The 21,458-nt window shown below is 39.9% G+C and overlaps 2 protein-coding genes across 2 annotated transcripts in view; both read left to right on the plus strand.

Annotated features, from left to right (window-relative positions):
- The window catches only part of LOC131036744 (E3 ubiquitin-protein ligase CHIP), a 100,648-nt gene that overhangs the window by 41,062 nt on the left and 38,128 nt on the right, over positions 1 to 21,458 (plus strand). The window lies entirely within an intron of this gene.
- Positions 12,317 to 15,655, plus strand: LOC131873923 (uncharacterized). Its single transcript, XM_059217100.1, has 2 exons — positions 12,317 to 12,624; positions 12,911 to 15,655. The coding sequence occupies exon 2, from the start codon at positions 12,932 to 12,934 to the stop codon at positions 15,248 to 15,250; it is 2,319 nt and encodes a 772-aa protein (XP_059073083.1). The 5' UTR covers positions 12,317 to 12,624; positions 12,911 to 12,931; the 3' UTR covers positions 15,251 to 15,655.

Consider the following 21,458-nt stretch of genomic DNA (forward strand, 5'->3'; position numbering starts at 1 on the left):
GAACCTCTCGGATGGAGATTGCCCTCACTGGCACATCGAAGGTTACCTTCACCTGAATTCCTAGGATTAGGATTGCCTTCACTCACACTTGCTCCACCTTCGGCTGGTTTCTCTTCCAAAGTAAAAGACATAGCTATGCCTTGTTCTCTCAACTTTTGATGCTGAACGTCTACCCATCTGCGAGTACAAGACAAGACTGGTGCCATCAAATCATCTAAATCCACGACCTCGGGCTCATTCCAATCCAACCTTATTGTTTTGCTTTCTCTATCATAGGAAGACTGGATGTGCCTGCCATTGTCCTGAGCTTGGTCGGCCACTCTGTAAATCCTGCATTTCCTGATGAAATCCAAAGGCAATCTAGAATGTATCTTTCGTTTCACTTCAAGATCATCTAGGAGGTTCATCATAAAATCTTCAATTTGGTGCTCATGTTTAAATCTTCTACCGACCGTCTCCTCTAAATGTCCATGTGGATCAAAACTATTTCTCCAAGCAAAAGATGAAAAAGAATACAAGGCTAACTCCTTCTCCGCGTCATCCATGGCTAAGACATTAGGACATACCTCAACTGAATTACCCAAAATAATAGGTACCTGAACTCCATTCTGATGTCTGTGTCTGAATGCCTTCACATATGCTGCCAACTGCCTTGTTACCTCAAGTAACACAATTCTGTCTGTCGGATACCTCGGCAACATGTATGGAGGTAAAGGACATCCATGCACTCTAATGTAAGTGAACTTGGGAAACTGAATGAACCAAGCACCGTACCTTTTGATGAATTCCTGGGCATCCTGAGATAATCTATTGTGAATCCCTCCTTGCAACGTCCTTGTGATGTTCATCGTGAAAGTATCATTAACTAACTTATAGTTTTTCCCTGGCGGATGATGCAAGTAGGCATAGGAATCACAAGCTCTGACCTCGCCGGGTCCTCTTCCAATCATTCCTCTGTGAGGTAGTCCTGCGTACTCAACACTCCTGATCAAAGCATAGATGACGTATGAACTCATGTGGAAGGACTTAGTAGCCCTGAGTCTCCTCAACTGTACGTCTAAGCAATGGCTAATCATCCTAGCCCAATGTATCGTACCCTTTCCTTGAACAATCACCTGGATGAAGTAAAACATCCACTTCTCAAAATAGAAGGCATGAGGTGCTCCTGTAACTCGGTTGAGCATAGTAATCAAATCTCTGTACTCCTCCTGGAAATCAATCCGGTGCGGTGTGTTCGGTACCTTGCTTAGACGGGGACGACTCTTGAGTAGCCAGTTCTTGTTGATTATGCTTAGGCAAGCATCTGGATCATCATCGTACACTGATCTGGCTCCTTCAATGCTCTTATATATCATGTCCCTGTGCTCTGGAAGATGGAAAGCTTCACTTATAGCTTCCTCTGAAAGGTACGCCAAAGTGTTTCCCTCATTGGACACAATTGTCCTGGACTGTGGATTGTAGTGATGGGCACACTCGATCATCAACTCGTTGCACTGAATAGCTGGAGGAAAACCGGCCGCCTTAATGATGCCACTCTCTATTACTCTCCGGGCGACAGGTGATGGCTTGCCAATGTAGGGGACCTCTCGAAACTTCTTCGTGCTAAAGTTCCCCAAGTTTGTATCTCCAATGTTGCTCCACTTCGACACGATCTTGGTCTCCGCTTCTTCGGTCTTCTGATCTTCTTTCATGAGAGCTGAGCGACTGGTGGATGCTCCCGCCTTTGGGGTCGCCATACCTACACAACATTTCATTATGAGAACCATATTTTGCAATGAATAACGCTGATTAGAGAGATAAAGTTTTTAGGAAACCTCATGATAAGTCTCTAGAGTTATCATTTCCTAAAAACAAAAGATTGAGCAATGAAATTCAAAATTCAAAACTTCAAAACTTAAAATATGATGATGAATAAATAAAGCAATAAAATCAAATCGCCATACCTCAATAGAGAGCTAGCTCTAGAATGCAAAAAGACAAAAGATCGCCTAGGCAAAATTGATGTATAAATGATCTTCAAAGTTATCTCCTCAAAAGATCAACTTCGCCACCTTTGGATTGAACGTGATCTTCAAGTTCACCTTTGGCGTGGTCTTCAAATTCGCTCAAATGAAGTATCGCACCACCTTTGATGTAATAGCGCCACCTTGGATTTGAATGGAATTCGCACCCCACACTTCGCACTTCCTTCCTTCTCCTTAATTCGCATGTAGAGGGATAAAAATAATGATGTGAAAACAATAGTTTTCACCCTCCATAAATAGCGCTTGCACCTCTCCATGCCCTTAGGCCGACTTTTTTAAAATGATTTTTTAATTAAATAGCAAGGCCGACCTCCATATATGAGCGCTCAAATTCGATTTTTTTATTAATTAATTGATGATTAATTAAATGCCTTTCGTTTTAATTTATAAATTTCGATTTTTTAATAAAGGCAAAATAATTAATAAATAATCAACGCCATATTAAATGCTAATTTAAATAGGATTTTCAATTTTATCGAACTTAGCATTTAAGGAAAATTTGAAATGTTTATTTGGCGCCAAAATTATGAAAACGAAAGGGACGTACCTCATCGCCCTGGTCCCTTGGAGAGGGACAGGAGCGATCCATGATTTTGTCATGTTTTCAACGTTCATCTCCTTCCTTTCCACGTTCAATATCGATCATTTTGATGGGTCCTTCGAATTTGATTGCCTTGCATGTGCGCATAAGTGCCTTTGGGTGTTCATCGCCCTGGTCCTTGTCCAAAGGACAGGAGCGATCTCCATGTTTTCACGTAGACCTTGCATTTTTGATCTTCGATCCTTCATTGTAGAGCGAATAACATCTTTGTTCGTTCTTTCTATGCTCGTTCCATTTGTTTGCATGTGGTGTTTGGACATTTAGAGGGATCATCGCCCTTGTCCCTTGGAGAGGGACAGGAGCGATCCATGTCTTTCTCCATAATCTTAGCAACTTTAAACTTCAATCTTCGTTGTGATGTCTTCCAAACGCCATCCTTTACCTTGTTCATCTTCGCCTTGCCTTGACTGTGAAGGATTATGAGTGCTTTTGATGGGATCGCCTTGGTCCTTGTTCAAAGGACAGGAGCGATGTGAGCATTTTAGCATGTTTGACGATGTTTGGACGTTCAAGACTCTTGCATGTGATCTTCAAACGATGTCTCGAACCTTGTATGATCTTGGGAGTATTTGACTTGGCATGAACTCGAAACAAAACGAAGAGTCCAAGGCAAATCGCCCTGGTCCCTTGGAGAGGGACAGGAGCGATATGGTCCCTATGTACATCTTGGTGATCATTTTACGTTCAAAATCTTTGTGTATTACCTTCAAAAGGCACCATGGACCCTCTAAGACCTTGCGAACCCTTGATCTTACGTAAATCTTGCATGAAATGGCCAATATATCCAACATCGCCCTGGTCCCTTCCTGAGGGACAGGAGCGAACTAGGTCTTAGGGTACAAATTTCTTCATTGTGATGACCTTTAAGTGCTTGTGCTCGATGAAGATGCCTTAAGATGTTCTTGCCACCCTTCGTCTTGACTTAGATCGATTTCAAACTTAAGTAAAAGGCAATATAACCATTGTATCGCCCTGGTCCCTTGGAGAGGGACAGGAGCGATCCATCTCTTGTGGCCTTCATTTCGTTTTGTCAGGTCCCAAATTTATATTCAACGGATTTGTCATGCTCTACTCCATTCATCCATGCCTTGATATCGTCTGCAACTTGGCAAGAAAATTAATTATAACAAAAATCGCTCTGGTCCCTTCCTGAGGGGCAGGAGCAAACTGGACATTTTGGGACCCTTGTGGACGTTAAAAAATCTTCAATTCGTATTCAATGAGTTCATCTCACGCTCTTCCTTGCCTTTGGACGTAAACTTGTCTTGATTTTTGCTTGGATTTTGCCCAATGAAGGACATCGCTCTGGTCCCTGGGAGAGGGACGGGAGCTATAAGGTACTTCGCCCTGGTCCCCTGGAGAGGGACAGGAGCGAACTTTGCATTCTGGACCATTCTCCTTTGTGTTAGCACTTCAAATTATATTCATTTGGTAAAGCATCTTCCTTTGGACCTCTTCAAATCATCAAGTCGTCGAAATTTGACAAGGACAAGGCAAAATTTGATTTGTAGCTCCGGTCCTTCACTGAGGGACAGGAGCGATTTTCCTCCTGGAGGCGTTTCGGTGCTCATGAAAATCTTCAATTTATATTCAATGGAAAGATTTCGCCATTCTCCATCACTTCCAATTTGAAATTCGTCTTGACTCTGCAGGAATAGTGAGATATTTGAAAATGAGCTCCCGTCCTTCACTGAGGGATAGGAGCGATTTTGCTCCTACAGGCCAAAATAACATGATTTTTCACATTTTAACACTTCACAAGGCGAAAACAAATCATTTCCAATGCCCAGGATCAAAAATCAAAAAGGTCAAAATTTAGTCAAAATATTCAATCGGACAAAAATTCACACTTCACTCTCAACACTTAGACAAATTTAAGCTCTGCATCAACATTCCAATTGAACATTAGACCATTCTGGCGAACTCATTGCATTCAAAATTTGCATCCTAGAAAAGGAAGCTCAAAAGCTCTCAAAAACGACTGGATTTTGGCCTGAAAAGACAAAAATAAAAACCCTAAGGCTTGACCCTAAATCCAGACAAGTAACTGACTAACAAAATCCTAAAGACGAAAGCGAAAACGAACAAAAGACAAGCAAAAAGAGGGGGTCCCCATTTGCGATGGGGCGATGTGTGAAATGGTCACAACACCATGCAACCACTTAATAACAATAAGATGTCAAAGTAAAATCTGCAAATGAACTTTTTATTATTCAAGTAGCTCTAAGCAACAATTTTATAAATCTCTCCACAATAAAATGAAATGAGAGAATGAGAGTTTATATAGAGTTCTGAAAAATGAATGAAAGACTGAGATCAATCTAAGATCAACGACTGAGATCAAGACAACACAACCCTAGATAGAGTTTCTCAGAATAACACTAGAAACAAATGCATGCTAGACAAGTGGCGTGAAGAACTATCTCCTAGGAAGGCACATCCTTATCCTGCTGATTGGCAGTGTGTTCAATGGATCTAGACAGAATCAGGTTGACCTCCTCCATGGTGACATGTGGCAACATATTGATCCTGTATTCCCATCTGTTCAAGTCGTTTGCAAAAGTGGCATATGCAATCTCCCATTCCAGTTCTTGTTTTTGGAAGTCATCTCGAATGGACAAGAATTTTGATGCCTTGGTCAAATTTTGCTTCAGGACTGGTCCTATGATGGTGAAGAAAATCTCCTGAGTTTTGAGTTCGAGATTTTCCAGCTGCATATCACTTTCTCGGATGGTCTCCTTTTCAAGTAAATGAGCAGTTACAAGGACAATTTTGTTTTGTATTTCTTTAATCTTCTCTTCGGCCTTAGTACTCTTTGCCTTTACCTTCTGCAGAACTTCGCTGCGTACAACCAATGCCCAATGCCATGCGTTGAAATCATATGCAGCCCCTACTGCAATTATCTTTTCATCAATTAGTTTCTGTTTAGGCATGCCTTTCAACACTCTAAGGCATGGAATGATTCTATCCTGAACATCCTGAAGGTCAGCCCATGTTTCTACCATGCTCGCAATTCTGGAAAGCAAGAAGGAGGTCTGTCCATATATTAGCATCAATTTATCCATGAATGTGGCTGCTTCTTCTCTTTTGTTAGCCATCCATTCTTTAGCTTCTTTGGCTGTCACCTTTTCTTCCTCAATATTTCCAATTGCTTTCTGCGAGAATTTCAATAGTGGAGGAGTTGCTGGATTGGCTTGGTCAAGTGTTGAATGTAATCCTTTAGGCGCTCAACTTCCTTCTTGTATTCTCTCTTTTTCCTACCTCTTTATCTATTCTTGCCTTCATGGAAGCAACTGAATTGTCTAAGTCTTCCACCTCTTGGCCTTTGGTAGTTGGTCCCAAGTCGAAAGTGGTCCTTTCATAATCCTGATGAGTAATATCTTCTTTTGATTTGTTCAATTTCGGCATAACAATCTGGACTGTTCGACAGCCTGTCTCGTCTATCTGGATTGTGGAAAACTTCCTAGTAGGCTTCTTCGCAGTGCAACAACCTTCCCTAACCTGGCCAAGAAATCGGTTGTGTCGTCCTCTTCTTGGACTACATCCATAGGCACTTTTATCTTCAATCTTTCCTTCAACCAATTAGGAATAGTATACTGCTCAATGCCTTCCTTCTTCTGATTACTCTCTTCACATGGAATATTTTGACCTCCTTGAAGAGCGGAAATCATTCCCTCTTGAAATTTATCGCCCAAAATATCCATTTCATTATCTGATTCCAATATCTCTGTGCCTGTAGGAGATGGAGGTTCTTCATCTTCCTGTTGGACTGTCATCACATTTCCCTCATGGATTGGAGAAGGAATTCTTATTTCATCAAGTGGCTGATCCTCAATAATCATTAGGCTGTCCAAATTCTTAGATGTAGCAGAATGGGGTGGCTTTGACCTTTGCTTCTTTTGGGAAAGTTTCACATTCACAACTTCCTTCCCTTTAGGCCTTGAAGGGTTATCAATTGCTTTCTTTTTCTTGAATTGATGCTTTCAACTGGCTTGGCCCTTTCTTCATCGGAAGAATATGATTCCATGGCGCTCATCAGGTTGTATGTGAGAGTCACACCTCTTCGCTTCAGCCCTTAGACCTTTTGGTCAACCCACCACTGTGAATATTTGACAATTGGCCGCATCAAGGTGGTTAGATCAGCGAGTTTTGGTTCTGACCACTTTATAGGAGGAAGAGGCCAATTTTCATCAAAGCGCGGTTGAGTGTATTCTCCATCGTCCTCCAATTGATCGGGCACTCGAAAGAGCTCGGTTCTTCTAATCAAGCGTACTGGTAGTTTGGACCAGAGTCTTTTCTGAACTTCAAACTCATCTACAACATTTGCCCAAAAATATTCCAAGTCAATCTTGTGTCTGTACTGTTCTCCATTCACTAATCCAATGTGGTTATGAGGATCAAAATCAGCCCGGGATTGGTAGAATGTGAATGGATACCACTGCATTTCCAATCTGGCATTTTCAGGTGCTTGTGCTCTTGGAAGGAAATGGCCGCTTCCTTTTTTGGCGGGCCGGGTCTTCTCTTCCCTCCATCCGCTGCTCCTTGCAGCGTTGATGGAGGCCCGGGCGTCGCGTCCGCTTCATGCCCTGTTTGTTGGCGCCGCCCCGTGGCGTTCTGCTATTAGCCCTCGGGCTCCTCCGTTCGTTGCTGCTGGCTCTGCCAGCCCTCAGCACCACGTGCCTCGAAGACCTCTCGCGCGCGTTGTCCACGGCCTGTTTGGGTTGCGCTCGGGCCGCGGCCTTCTCCTCCACGCTCGGGCTAGGCCTTTGGCCCCCTTTCGGACGCCGCCACCTTGCATGTGTAGGTCACCGCCTCCCGCGGCTTCTCCATGAGATCCGCCCCCGTGCCTGGTTCGTGCTTGGCCCCCGCCCCTTCGCAGTCCTTCGGCTCCGACTTCTGCCGCTTCATTTCCCCAGCCCACGCGGGCGTTCGTGGTGGTATTTGTGCCCCTTGGTGGTTTTCCGGTTTTCCTTGGTGGATTCCGGTTTTCATCGCTTGAGTGGTATCCGTTTCCCTCGCCCGTGGTTTTGCAGCTTCGATCGCCTTCACTATGCTCTTGGAATTTTTGTGCCTCCTTTTGGGAGTCGGGTCCCCTCGTGCCAAGTTACTCGGTAACGAACATGGGGGTTTCCCTAAACCCTAATTTCTCTATACATGTATGGCTTTTGCCAAAAAGAACCCGCACATGCCTATTATTTGGGTCTTTTAAATTCCTTCATAGTGTTGTTAAAATAAATTAATTACTATTTAATTGATTGATTAATTTTATTAATTGATTAATTGAATTTTAATTAATTTAATTGATTATTAATTGATTGATTTTTAATTGATTTTTTAGCATGACTTTTGGTTTTCTCGGAAGTTGAGGTGGTTGTCCCCTCACTTCTATTTAAACCCATGTATTAAACGATTATTGTAAACATTAGTCCACTGACGAGAGGGTGAAATTCCCTCGAAACATGTCTGGACGTTTCAATAAAATATTTTTTTACACATGCTTTTTCCCTGGTTCGAATCTATGCTGCAAGTGATAAATTTGTTAATTGTTAATTTTTAATGTTAATTGTTAATTTTTAATGTTAATTTTTAATGTTAATTGTTAATTTTTAATGTTAATTTTTAATGGTAATTGTTAATTTTTAATTGTTAATTTTTAATGTTAATTTTTAATGTTAATTGTTAATTTTTAATGTTAATTTTTAATGTTAATTGTTAATGTTAATTGTTAATTTTTAATGTTAATTTTTAATTGTTAATTTTTAATGTTAATTTTTAATGTTAATTTTTAATGTTAATTGTTAATTTTTAATGTTAATTTTTAATGTTAATTGTTAATTGTTAATTGTTAATTTTTATTGTTAATTTTTAATGTTAATTTTTAATGTTAATTTTTAATGTTAATTGTTAATTTTTAATGTTAATTTTGAATGTTAATTGTTAATTTTGAATGTTAATTTTTAATGTTAATTGTTAATTGTTAATTGTTAATTTTTGATGTTAATTTTTAATGTTAATTTTTAATGTTAATTTTTAATGTTAATTGTTAATTTTTGATGTTAATTTTTAATGTTAATTTTTAATGTTAATTGTTAATTTTTGATGTTAATTTTTAATGTTAATTGTTAATTGTTAATTTTTAATTGTTAATTGTTAATTGTTAATTTTTAATGTTAATTTTTAATGTTAATTGTTAATTTTTAATGTTAATTTTTAACCCTAAACCCTAAACCTTGGTGCACAAGATCAGTAAAGTCCGCTTGGTCATAGAATGAATGAAGTCCGCCATGTAAGAGATGCAAAGAAGGCAGGTGGAGAGGGAAAGAAGCAAATGAAGTCCGCCCAAAGGTTAAAGAAGATGGTAAGTAAGGAGTGCACAACTTTGACAAAGTCTGCCCTGCCTTGGAAAATTTGATCAAAAGGAAAGAAGTTCTTCAAGTCCGCCATGAAGAATGAGGAAAGAGAAGGCTGAAGTCCGCCCAAGCTCAGAAATAATGAGGAAATGTTTTGGTGAAGTCCGCTGGCCATGAAGAAAGAATCTCCTAAAATCTGCTTTGCTGTCAAGAAAATCTGCCCAAGTTCAAAATAAAGGAAAGAAGAAAGTTTTTAGAAAGTTTCGAATTTGGAAGGAGAAATAAGGATAGAGTTCGATTCATGAACTCAAATTGAAAATAGAAACTTTCTCCTTGAACTAAACTCAAAGTCAAATGAAATCAGAACTTTCTTGAGGGCTAAACTCAACTGAAAATAAAAAATAGAAACTTTCTCGATGAACTAAAATTGACAAGAAAACGAGATCATTTATCGAATGTCTAAGTTCGATGTATGGGATGAAAATAGAAACAAGATAAGTTCGATTAGGATGGATGAACTGTGTTTCTAAATGCAGAATTCGAACTTCCTTTGGGAGTTTATACTTATAATGAATTGGTCATTCATTTCAAAGGTTCGAACTTGGAGAGCAAAATACTTTTGGAGAGAAAGATTTCAAGAGTTTTCAAAAGATTTCAAGGGTCTTCGAGAGCAATTCAAGGTTTTTCAAAGACATTTCAAGAGCAGATTCAAATTTTTTTGAGACAGAGTGAAGATTTCCAGACGAAGCAGCGTTCTCTCAATCCATTTCTGATCTAAATTCTAAAGGTGATAGGGGTATTCGAGGCAAATTGATTGCATTTCTTAGAGCTTTAAGTGATTGCAGCCAAAGTTACCCCGAGTTTCCGGGACAGGGACGGCAGGGGACGGCGGGACGCGTTTCCGGGACGGCAAACTTTTTTGCCAAATTTGGGGATGGTGGGGGACGGCAAAGGGAACGGCTATAAAAAATATAGGAAAAATTTAAAATATATAGGAAAATTTCAAAATTCTAAATGTTCATATGAAAACATGGATAAAGCATTCATACATACATTATATTCATATGAAAATAATAAAACATGGATATAGCATGTGTATGATACTATGAAAAGTTGAAAACATTTTAGAATGTAAATTCTGAACATACAACATTGTTAATACTCAATACACAATATGCAATTATGCATTTATAAATCAGAATTTCAATTCATTCACATTGTCAATATGCATATCAATAGACTCGGAGGTTAAATTTTCCCTACTTCGATCGACACAGTTTCCCCCCATATTTTTCAACGGGGTTTGGGGGCAGCGCCCCCAAGGTGGGGTCAAGGGGCAGCGCCCCTTGCGCGCTCCCCTTGAGGCCAAAAAAACTTATACTTTAATAAAGGCATTGGGTGTTATTTTTCTATTGACTCACAGAGTTTGGCGATTTTCTAATCTCTATGTCAAAATGCCCAAAGGCTACACTGCTGCCATATAGTTTCATTGTCAAAATTATGAATTAAATTAATAAATTTAAAATTTAATTAATGTTATCTTTTAATTTTTTTTATTTTTAATAACAATTTGAATTAATAAGGGGCCTATATTAGAAAATTTAAATAAAAAATAAAAAATACAACTTTTTAAATTATTTTAATATTTTTTAAGGGCCTTAGAATGGGGGACGTCTGGCCGTCCTCGGGACAGATTGGGGACGTCCCCTGGCTGTCCCCAAGTCCCCGAAACGTCCCCGGGACGGGGACGGGGGTTTTCAGGTCGGGGACGCGTCCTCAGGTAACTCTGATTGCAGCTTGTTGAAAGCTAAAAGTGTTGAGGAATTGGAGTAAAAGGGACCAAAATCAGAGCACTCTGCCATCAAACCTTCAAAATTTGCACTCAAAGGTAAAAATCTTAACTTAATATTCTTTTGGTTTTGCAGATCATAAATGACAGCTGAAGGCGGGATCATCACGGAAAACACAAATGGAGTTTCAAGCCAAATTCAGAATTGAAGACAAGTCCACGAGCAAGGTTCGTCCAAGCATAGAGATGGCCAAAATTTGGCTAACTATGAGAAATACTTCACAAAGGGATTCTTCCCCAAATTCGAGGCACTTGAAATAATCTCAAGGCATCAAGAAAGAAAAGTCCTCGGACTTGATGAAAAGAATTTTAGAGTTCTTGAGGAATTTCATCCATAATACCAGACCTATGGAAGCAATTAGGACAACTTCTTGAAGGATTTCATCTCCTGAAGAATTAAAGACAAGCTCCCAATCAAAATCAGATGGTGACAAGAAGAAACAAGTTTCCATATTGAGACAATTTCTTCACACAAATTGGAGAATTCAGGGAAGACATCCAACATGTTGAGGTGGCGCCTCGTCATCTTCCAACCAATCAGATTGTTCCAAGTCAACATGTCCAAGTTCAATGAACTTGACTTATCCACAAAAGCTTCTAGAGGGCACACTTCACAATGCAACAACCTTCTATTTTTATTGTTGGTTCATATTTAGCAAGAAGGACAAGTGTCCCCAAATGTAATTTTCTCATTGGTTGAGGGGTAGTTAGTTGTAACAAACCCTAATTAGGGTTTTGATCTTTCAATCTGGGCCCTTGAACACTGTTTGATCTCGGCCATTCAAAACTTTTGTGTGCCTATAAGGTTTCCTCCTCTCATTTGGAGAGTGTGAGGTTTTTGAAATATTGTTGTAAGGTCATTTTGGATAATACATTGCTTGTGTGCTTCTAGGCCTTGTAATTTCTTTTATCTAAATGAATAGCAAGGTTTTCAAATTCTTCAACACAATAGTTTAGATTTTATTTCATGTATGTTAGATGAATGCAAGATTTGATAAGTATTGATTTATGGTGTATCTCCACTCATACTTTTGATGAATAGATGATTTTTGTTCATTGTGTAAAGTTAGTTTGAGCTTTCCTTTGTGTATGCTTAACTTTCGATCATAAGCACATCGCTTGAAGATTGCATCCGCTTTGTGTAGTTGTCCTAAGCGAGGCGAAGCAAAGTGTGGTTGAGTTCACCTAGTTAATACCAGTGAACCACGGGGACGCGTCCCCCCCATTTTTGGGCGCGTCCCCCCGTCAGAGACGTCTCGGGGACGCGGGGACGGGGACGCGACGTCCCCCGCCGTCCCGCCACCGCCACCCAAACTCCGCCGGGACGGGGAGACGTCCCCGACGCGGAGACGTCTGGGCGTCTCCTGGGGGACGTCTGGGCGTCTCCGTGGGAGACGCCTGGGCGTCCCCCCGTCCCTCGAGAGACGCCTAGGCGTCTCTCGAGGGACGGGGGGACGCCCAGGCGTCTCCCGCGTTCGCACAGGATAAAAAGCGCAGTTTTCATTTTTTTTTTTAATTTTTATGACATGTGCTTTTTGGGGGGGGTTAAGGGGTAACCCTAATTGGACGTGGGCCCCACCCCACCCCCCAAAACAACACAAAAACATGTTTAGTTTGGATTTCACTCTCATTATGCAAAACTGATTTTTTTTCCAGCAGCTTGAAGAGGAGGAACAGCTTGAAGAAGATTGATTGAAGGGGTGAGAAAAGTGACTACAAGTGTGATAGGAGCTAGAAGAAGCAAGAAGAAGAGGAAGAAGAAGATTCTTCTACATTTTGGAGAGATTTTTCAAGCACAAGGTAGGGTTTTTCAACTTCTTCTTGTTTTTTTTTTGTTTTACTTTCTGATTTTCATTGTTCTATGTCATTTTTGGTTTTTTTAATTTTTTTTCCCTATTCATCTTAAGACTCAAAATGAGGTTTGATGTTGAATCTTGAGGGCAAAATGATTCATCATTTTGCCCTCAAGATTCAACATCAAATCTCATTTTGAGATGAATAGGAAAAAAAATTTAAAAATTTAAAAATATATTGTTAAACAAGGCTGATTTTATTTTTATTTTTATTTTTATTTTGTGAAATGCAGTGTCAATTTGAAAATTTCACAATGAGCTCCCAAGGCACGAGTCAAGATAACATGGAAATCCATTCTCATAGTGAGAATGATTCAGAATATGAACCTGAAAATGAGGGGGGTGACCATGGGGCTGATCCTGGAGCCCAATCTAGTTCTATGGCAAGTGCAGCAGCTAGTACAGGTTGCCCTTCAGAGTTGTTGGCACCATATGCTAGGGGTCATTTTGATCCTAAGTCTCCTCTAAAACAGTTTGCTTCACAAATATCAGTACAAGGCACTGCATCACATTCAAGTGGGGGAACAAGGAAGTGGAAGTGCAATATTTGTGACAGAGAATGGTTCGGTAGCATTAGCAGGGTGAATGCACACTTTCTATTTTGGAGAGGAAAAGGCGTGAAACATTGTAAGTTTTTGGAGGAACCCAAAAATATACAGTACAGAATTGAGTTTAACAGGCTTTGGGGGGTTCCAGATGACACAAATATTTCAATGCCTACTACTTTGTCTGCTAGGGCATCACTTCACGACAGCCGAAATGTGCCAGTGCCACATACTTATCATGCTTCGCAGGCGGGAGGAATGATGTTTGGATCTCCATCTACTTCCACTTCTACTGTTGCCAGGACTGGGAAACGTAAGTTGCATACACCACAGAGCAACCCCATTGCTGATATGTATAATGTGCAGCTGAGAGATGAGATAGATGAATCCATTGGCAATTTCTTCTTTGCCAATGGCATTCCATTTCATGTTTCACGGTCTCCTTATTATAGGAAGATGATAGATATGGTGGCCAAGGGAGGACCATCTTATGTGCCACCAGGGGAGACGAAAATGAGGACCTCGATCTTGGATAAAAGCTATTCCAAGATCAATATTTTGATGGAGAAGATGAAGGCATGTTGGGTGGCATTGGGGTGCAGCATAGTTATGGATGGGTGGACGAACATTAGCCATCGTCCACTCATCAACATCATGGTCACATGTGCAGAGGGCCCATACTTCCTTAGAGCAGTTGATTGTACAGGGCATCGTAAAGATGCTGATTTCCAGTTTCAGGTCCTTAGGGAGGCTATTGAGGAGGTTGGGCCACAAAATGTGGTCCAAGTAGTGACAGATGCAGCATATGTGTGTAGAGCAGCAGGGAGACTCGTTGAGGCAGCCTATAGACACATTTGGTGGACCCCATGTTGTGTGCATGCCATGAACAATGCACTCAAGGACATGGGGAAGATTGACTGGATTAGAGGAGTGGTCACCGATGCGAGAGATGTGCAGATGTTTATCTGCAACCACCACATTTCACATGCACTATTCAGGACCTTCGCGAAGAAGGAGTTCTTGAAACCAGTTGAGACTAGATATGCATCCTATTTCATTCTCTTGGAGAGAATGATTGAGTTGCAAGAGGCATTGCAACTCATGGTTATGACTAATGAGTGGAATAGGTGGGCTGAGGCCAAGACAGAGCAGGGGAGAAGGGTGAAGGAGATAGTGAAGAGTGATGTGTTTTGGACTGATACGAAATACATTGTCTCCATCATTTCTCCAGTATTCCAGGTGATCAGATATGGGGATGGGGATGCACCTAACCTTGGAGAGGTGTATGAGTGCATTGACTCTATGCTTGGCCAGATGAGGGCTGCTGTGCGAGTGAAGGACCCCTCTCTAGCATTCTACAATGAGCAAATCCGGCCTATCATTCAGAGTAGATGGGACAAGTTGAACACTCCTTTGCATATGGCTGCCTTTGCCTTGAATCCTAAGTGGTACAAGGCTAGACCGGGTAGAACGACACCGATTGAGGATGATGAGGTGAAGGCAGGTTTCTTTAGGTGCATAGAGAAGATGTTTGATTCCAGAGATGCCGGCACAATACGCACTGAGTGGGGAAGATTTGCCACTCTTAGAGGTTATTCAGATGCAGCAAAGATGGATATAGACATTATGGCACAGGAGGACCCACTTTTGTGGTGGAAATGTCATGGCCCGAAATCTTTGACCACCACTCTAGCCATCCGTCTGCTATCCCAGGTTTCCAGTTCTTCAGCTGCTGAGAGGAACTGGTCTACATATAGCTTCATCCACTCTCTTAAGAGGAACAGACTTACCTCTAAGAGAGCAGAGAAGCTTGTGGCTGTACATAGTGCTTTGCGTCTCATTGACCGCAAGACACTTATGTACAAGGAGAGTCCAGCGGCACGATGGGATGTAGAGCCAGAGGAGCCTTCACAGATTGATGAGGATGATCCTACCACTTCAGATGCAGGGCTAGTTGGTGTGAGCTTGAGGGACCTTGATCCTCAGGAGTCCAGCAGTTCCAGTGAGGAGGAGTTTGCAGATGATTAGAGGCCTCCATTAGCTATAGTTTGAGTTTTCACTTTTCAGTTTTGTCATTTTGTATTTGACTCGTCTCTTTTGTAATGCTATTGCTACACGTATTTGTATTTGGCTACTCATTGTAATGATGAATCATGTAATCATCTTTATTATTATAGACTTTGCAATGGCATCAGATATTCATATTTTTCGTTTTCCTTTTTCGATATTCATATGATAGAAATGAGAAATCTCCAATTTGACAATTTCATTTGTCAAATTTTATTTACTTTTAGTTTTAGCAATTAGCAATTAGTTACGTATCACTAATCTAAGTAATCTTGGTATTTCCTATAGTTTCATTTGAAATCTAATTCTTATACTGTTATACTGTTATACATCTTTTCAAAACTAGTTTTTCAAGTACTATATGTATATATATGAGCACCACCACCCCGCCACCCCCCCCGCCGCCGTCCCCCCGCCGTCCCCCCCGCCGTCCCCAAATTTAGGCCCTTGGTCCCCCCGTCCCCGAGACGCGTCCCCCTCGTCCCCCCGTCCCCCCGTCCCGAACGCCCGTGGAACACTGGTTAATACCGTCTCTTGAATTCCTTTTCAGTTCTTCCACGATCCAAGTCCCAAATGATAGAGCTTTATTGTCTAAACTTTCATTGTGAATTGAACAAGCCAAGCGTAAGTCCCTTTGTGTATTACCAGCATATCACAAAACCCATTGAGCTTATCCACACGTCAAGACTTGACAATTGAAACCTTGGAATCACGATATGATCTTCTTGCAATCTTAGCATACGCGGTGATTTTTCAAGAGGATAAATTATCTTTGGGTACTTTATTCTAATGTTCGGTATATGATAAAATGTACACCAACAGACATAAATTTTTGATTCTGAAGACATGGGCGGATGCCATGACCTGAGGGACCCAACCCTAGGTCTACTTTCAAAAAAGCAGAAAAAACAAAAAGCAAAAAAGAAAAAAGCTACTTCTCTGATTGGTCAAAAAAGCAAAAAAAGCAAAAAAACATATTCCTAAAAAATAGGAAGGTGTCAGAATTGACTCAAAGCAATTGTGATCTTCGTCCTTCGGGCACTTTGAGTGCTTTGGTGATGTCCAGATATTGATCAGGGCATGATTTCTCTCTTTGACCTGGATGAGCTCTCAAAAATTCTAATTCTAAACTCTTGAAAAAAAGAAGACTTACGAAGTTACAGAGTTAAGACAAAACTCTAAAAAGCAAACAACTGGGGGTCCCCATTTGCAATGGGGCGGTGTGTGAAATTGGTCACAACAAGGCTAGACTTGTATCCAAGGGTTATGCCTAGAAAGAAGGGATAGACTATGAGGAAACAGTTTCTCCCAAACAAAGATAAAAACAATTAAAATCATTTTTTCTTTAGTTGCACAATTTGGATGGAAATTGTATCAAATGGATGTAAAAAGTGCATTTTTTAATGGATACCTTAAGGAGGAGGTCTATATGACCCAACCAAAGGGATACATTGCATCTGATAAAGAAGACAAGGTATCGAAACTTGTCAAGTCCCTATATGGTCTCAAACAGGCTCCTAGAACTTTGTATATTAAAATTGATGAACACTTGCTACAACATTGTTTCAATAGGCATCCATATGATCCCAATCTCTACCTCAAGGATTAAGTGGGGGATATTGTGATCATTAATGTATATGTTGATGACTTAGTTATTATAGGAAGCTTAGAAGCAATGGTTGAGACAAGCAAAAATGACCTCAAGAAGGCTTTTGATATGATAGATCTTGGGCTACTACACTATTGTTTAGCTTTGAGGTATGACAAACAAATCACCATATCTTTATATCTCAAAGAAAATATGCCAAGACACTGCTTGAGAAGTTTAGAGTGATGGATTCCAAACCCATGTCTACACCTATGGAGTCAGGATTGTAGTTATCAATTTCAAATATCTATTGACAAGTGATTGGAGGTTTGATTTACTTGACTTATACCAGATCAGATATCAGTTTTGCTATTAATTATCTTTCATGATTCATGCAAGAACCAAGGATATGTCATTGGAAAGAAGCAAAATGGGTCCGAAGGTATATACATGGTACAATGAATCATGGTTTGGAATACAAAAAGAATGATCAATTCTTCTTGACAAGATACATAGATGTAGACTATGCAGGTTCAGTTGATGATAAGAAGTCAACATCATGGTTTGTTTTCTTCCTCGGTTCAGGACCTATTTCTTGGGGAAGTAAGAAGCAAGCCACTGTTACTCGTTCCTCAACAAAGGCAAAATATCGTGCAGTTGTTTGTGAAGCAGTTTCGCTACATCGCATATTAGAAGGATTGGGGGTACCACAAAACAAACCTATAGTCCTCTATTGTGACAATTAGAGCATTCTCAAGCTTGTTTGTAATCCAATGTTTCATGAACGGACCAAGCATATTGAAGTTGACTGTCACTTCACATGAGAACATTTTGAGCAAAACAACATTCAGCTCCAGTTCTGTTCCACACAAGAACAACATGCTAATATCTTCACCAAGCCTCTTGCATGTGTGAAGTTTGATACTTTTCATGATTCTCTTATTAGTAGTATAAAACAATGATATAATAAGGGGAGAATGTTGGCATATTCCATCATTATCTCTGTATTGTTAGTTTGGTTGTGCTTGTTACCATTTGGTTTTGGTTTGTTATTGTTTTGTTAGCTTATTTAAGCTATTTGTTGAACCTGTAAATATGTGGTTAGTCACTTCTTTCATGTATAAATATTTCCCATAATGCAAATCAAGTCATTCGATTGCTCCACAAAATCTGATAACACCTCTCTTATGCATCATAGATTTTGTCATAATTGTCATATTGACAAATTTGCCAAATCTAGGCAGTCCATGAGGGCATTCAATGCCTTACAACTAAATTAGGAAGATGCTTTATAACTTCCAATTCTGACTTTTTTCTGAGTAACCTCCCTATTCAATGCTTTTTTACACAATATTTCAAGTATCCAGAAGAATAAATAATAAATAAACAATGCTTCCTCTCTCACATGGTTGTTCCATTTTGCCCACTTCATGATGTTTAGAGTTCATACATTATTTATTGTCTACATAATAAAATAAAATAAATCAACTCAGCATTTGCAAGGTGAATGACACCTAATCTTAACACTTTATTTGTGCCATGAACCACTTTATATGCTGCTCTCCCTGGCTGTTTTCTGATCACTAACTTTATTTTGGCTGTCAAAATCTGAACTTCTTACTGCCACCATTCTTTCTTTGGTGTCATCACTTAACTAGGTCACAAACTTGGACTGCTCCTACTTCATCCATGTTCTGTCCACTCTCCCATTGTGAGGGTGCTCTCCAACAAATAAACTTTCTCCACACTTGGAGGATCATCTCTCAGTTGTCCATTCTTTTGAACTTCACATAACATCACTTGCTACTATACCACTCTTCCTTCCTGCTCACCTAATGCTAAAAGCATTTTTCTTATTTGCTTCCATGGGTCATGTTGATGTGTTTTTCACGCACAATACACATAATAAAATACCAAAGGCACTCTATCCTCTCTTGATCAAAATCTCCTCGGATGCTAAATGATGTGATCAACCGAGATGACTCCAAGGTTTCTATTGTCAGTCTTGACGTGTGGATAGCTCAATGGTTTGATGTGTTTGCTGGTAATCCTTGGGGGACTTACGTTGAGTACTTGAATGTTGAACGTTTGGATGTGAATGCTGCTGGAATGTGGGATCTTACTTGATTGAAAAAAGAACAAAAGGATAAAGAGTTGAGAAAGTTAATCAATTCCTTTGAATGCAAGAGCAATGGACAATCTTTGGTGAAACTCAACTAGACTTTGCTTTGCCATGCGAAGCAACAAGTCCACAAAGTTTAGTGCGATCTCCTAAGGTAAGCATATGATGTTCAAATCACTATTAACAAGAAGGATACCATCAAGGCAATGCATATCAAAATGTGAATAGCAATTGAAGTTATTGAACGTTTGGATGTGAATGCTGTTGGAATGTGGGATCATACTTAATTGAAAAAAAGAACAAAAGGATAAAGAGTTGAGAAAGCTAATCTAATCTTTTGAATGCAAGAGCAATGGGCAATCTTTGGTGAAACTCAACTAGACTTTGCTTTGCCATGCAAAGCAACAAGTCCACAAAGTTTAGTGCGATCTCCTAAGGTAAGCATATGATGTTCATATCACTATTAACAAGAAGGATACCATCAAGGCAATGCATATCAAAATGTGAATAGCAATTGAAGTTAAGCTCATTTAGGGATTCTAGTTGACCACACAAGGCAAACTTACAATCAACAAATTGCTAGTGGTATTGTAATGTCCCCTTCTCAGGCATGATGTTTCAGTTGACCGATGGCCTATTTTGGAGACCCGTAGGCTACTCAATGGGTGAAATTAGGGTTTCCAGTTTTGGAGGTTGTTGTTGCTCGTGAATTAGAGTTTGGATCGCGGATTCTTTATGGGTTTTTAGAGGGCTTCGCAGTGGTATGTCCGGCTTTGTGTTCTGAGCACTTTTTGGAATTTACTATTTTTAGTAAATTCTATTTCTGGCAGTGGTCCTGATTATTTCGGCACAGTTGGTTCTCTTCTTCAGTTGGTTCAGTTGGCTTCGTCACTTTTGGCCTTAGGATGTTTTTGGAGAGATAAGTTCATTTCATTTAAATAATGTTATGTTTTAATGTTATATTTTAAAGTTGACCCCTTGGCCTAGCTTCATCACTTCAAGTTGTTTTAAAAGGTGGTCTTCAAGGGTGGACGCATCATGGAAGGGATTTAATATTTCCTAAGGTCTAAAATCTTGCTTATGAAAAGGGGTGCCAACTTTATGAAGAGAAGTGAATTAAAATAAAGGTTAATTAAAGCTTTTAAAAGTGGCGCCATCTCTTGGAGGAAAATTCAAATGTGAAATTAGGGCGCACTTTCTAGAAGCCTCTTGAGATTCCTTGTTAAGCTTATAAATGGAGGCCTCTTCCCTTCATGTGGGCATCTTATGTCTATTATAATGTTACTCTGCTGGAATGGTATTGGGGTTGCTTCGAGGAATGAATGCCTCCTAGCCTTGGCATTGCTTCTTGCTTGAAAGATAGCAACTAGTGGTGATTTAGTGTAGTTGTGAGAGTTTGTAGTGAGGATTGCATTGTAGCTTGAGTTGTGCTGGAAGTTCAGTTATTTGCATTTCATTTCATTTTTGGGAGTCGCTGTTAGCAGGGCAGATTTTTAGTTTCACTCATATATTTCAAAATAAAAACATATTCATTCTGGGTATTGCATATTTCCTCTTGTTTTGGCTGGGCGCTCCTTTGTGCAAATTTGCAGATTTTAATATGAAGTGTTTTATTTTATAGAGAAGAATCGCCATTCTTGCCTGATGTCACTACTGGGAATTGCCTTGGGGTTCGTGTTAAATAATCTGTTGGGTTAATGTCTGATTTCTTGGTATTGGTTTGGTTGCCTCCTTCATAGGAAGCCATTGCTTTTGGTTTTGGGTCATTCGGACTAGTATTGAGAGAGTAATGAGCATTTTAGTGATTCCATGGTGTTGCTGATTAAGCATTTCAAGTGCAGGTCTGTCATAAATCAGAATATTAAGATTAATCCTTGAGAAGAATTTCTTGGACTTATCATTTTTGTTAAGCCCGGGAGAGTCTTCTATATTGTTGCAGCATCGTATAGTCTTAATCTTATGATCTTGGCCAGCATTCACTATCAAATTGTAAGCTGAACAGTAGTACTGGCAGCATTTCTTCTCATTTTCATTTCACGCTTGTTATTTACATTTAATTCCATTTCTAAGTTCTTAGCATCTCCGCCATATGGTAGCTCCATTCCCACCCTGGGTTTGAAAGCACATGCTTGGTGTCGAGTTTTCCTTTCAGCAGTTGTAATTGTAAAGATCCTCTGACCATATGTTAGTCCATCTTGGGCACATTCTTGGTTAGAGTTGCTTTCATCATGCACTAAGATCCTCTGACCATATGTTAGTCCATTTTGGGCACATTCTTGGTTAGAGTCACTTTCAGAATGCTTTAAGACCCTCTGACCATTTGCTCACGCCTTGCCCAACCCAGGATCCTGGTGTACATTCTTGGTTAGAGTTGTATTCCGCATCGTTTTGGTTTAAGTGCTAACCCTAACGGATGTGTGTTGCATTACTTTTTGTAATTGAAAAATTGAAAAAATTGG

Source organism: Cryptomeria japonica, chromosome 3, assembly GCF_030272615.1.
Source record: "Cryptomeria japonica chromosome 3, Sugi_1.0, whole genome shotgun sequence".
NCBI lineage: Eukaryota > Viridiplantae > Streptophyta > Pinopsida > Cupressales > Cupressaceae > Cryptomeria > Cryptomeria japonica.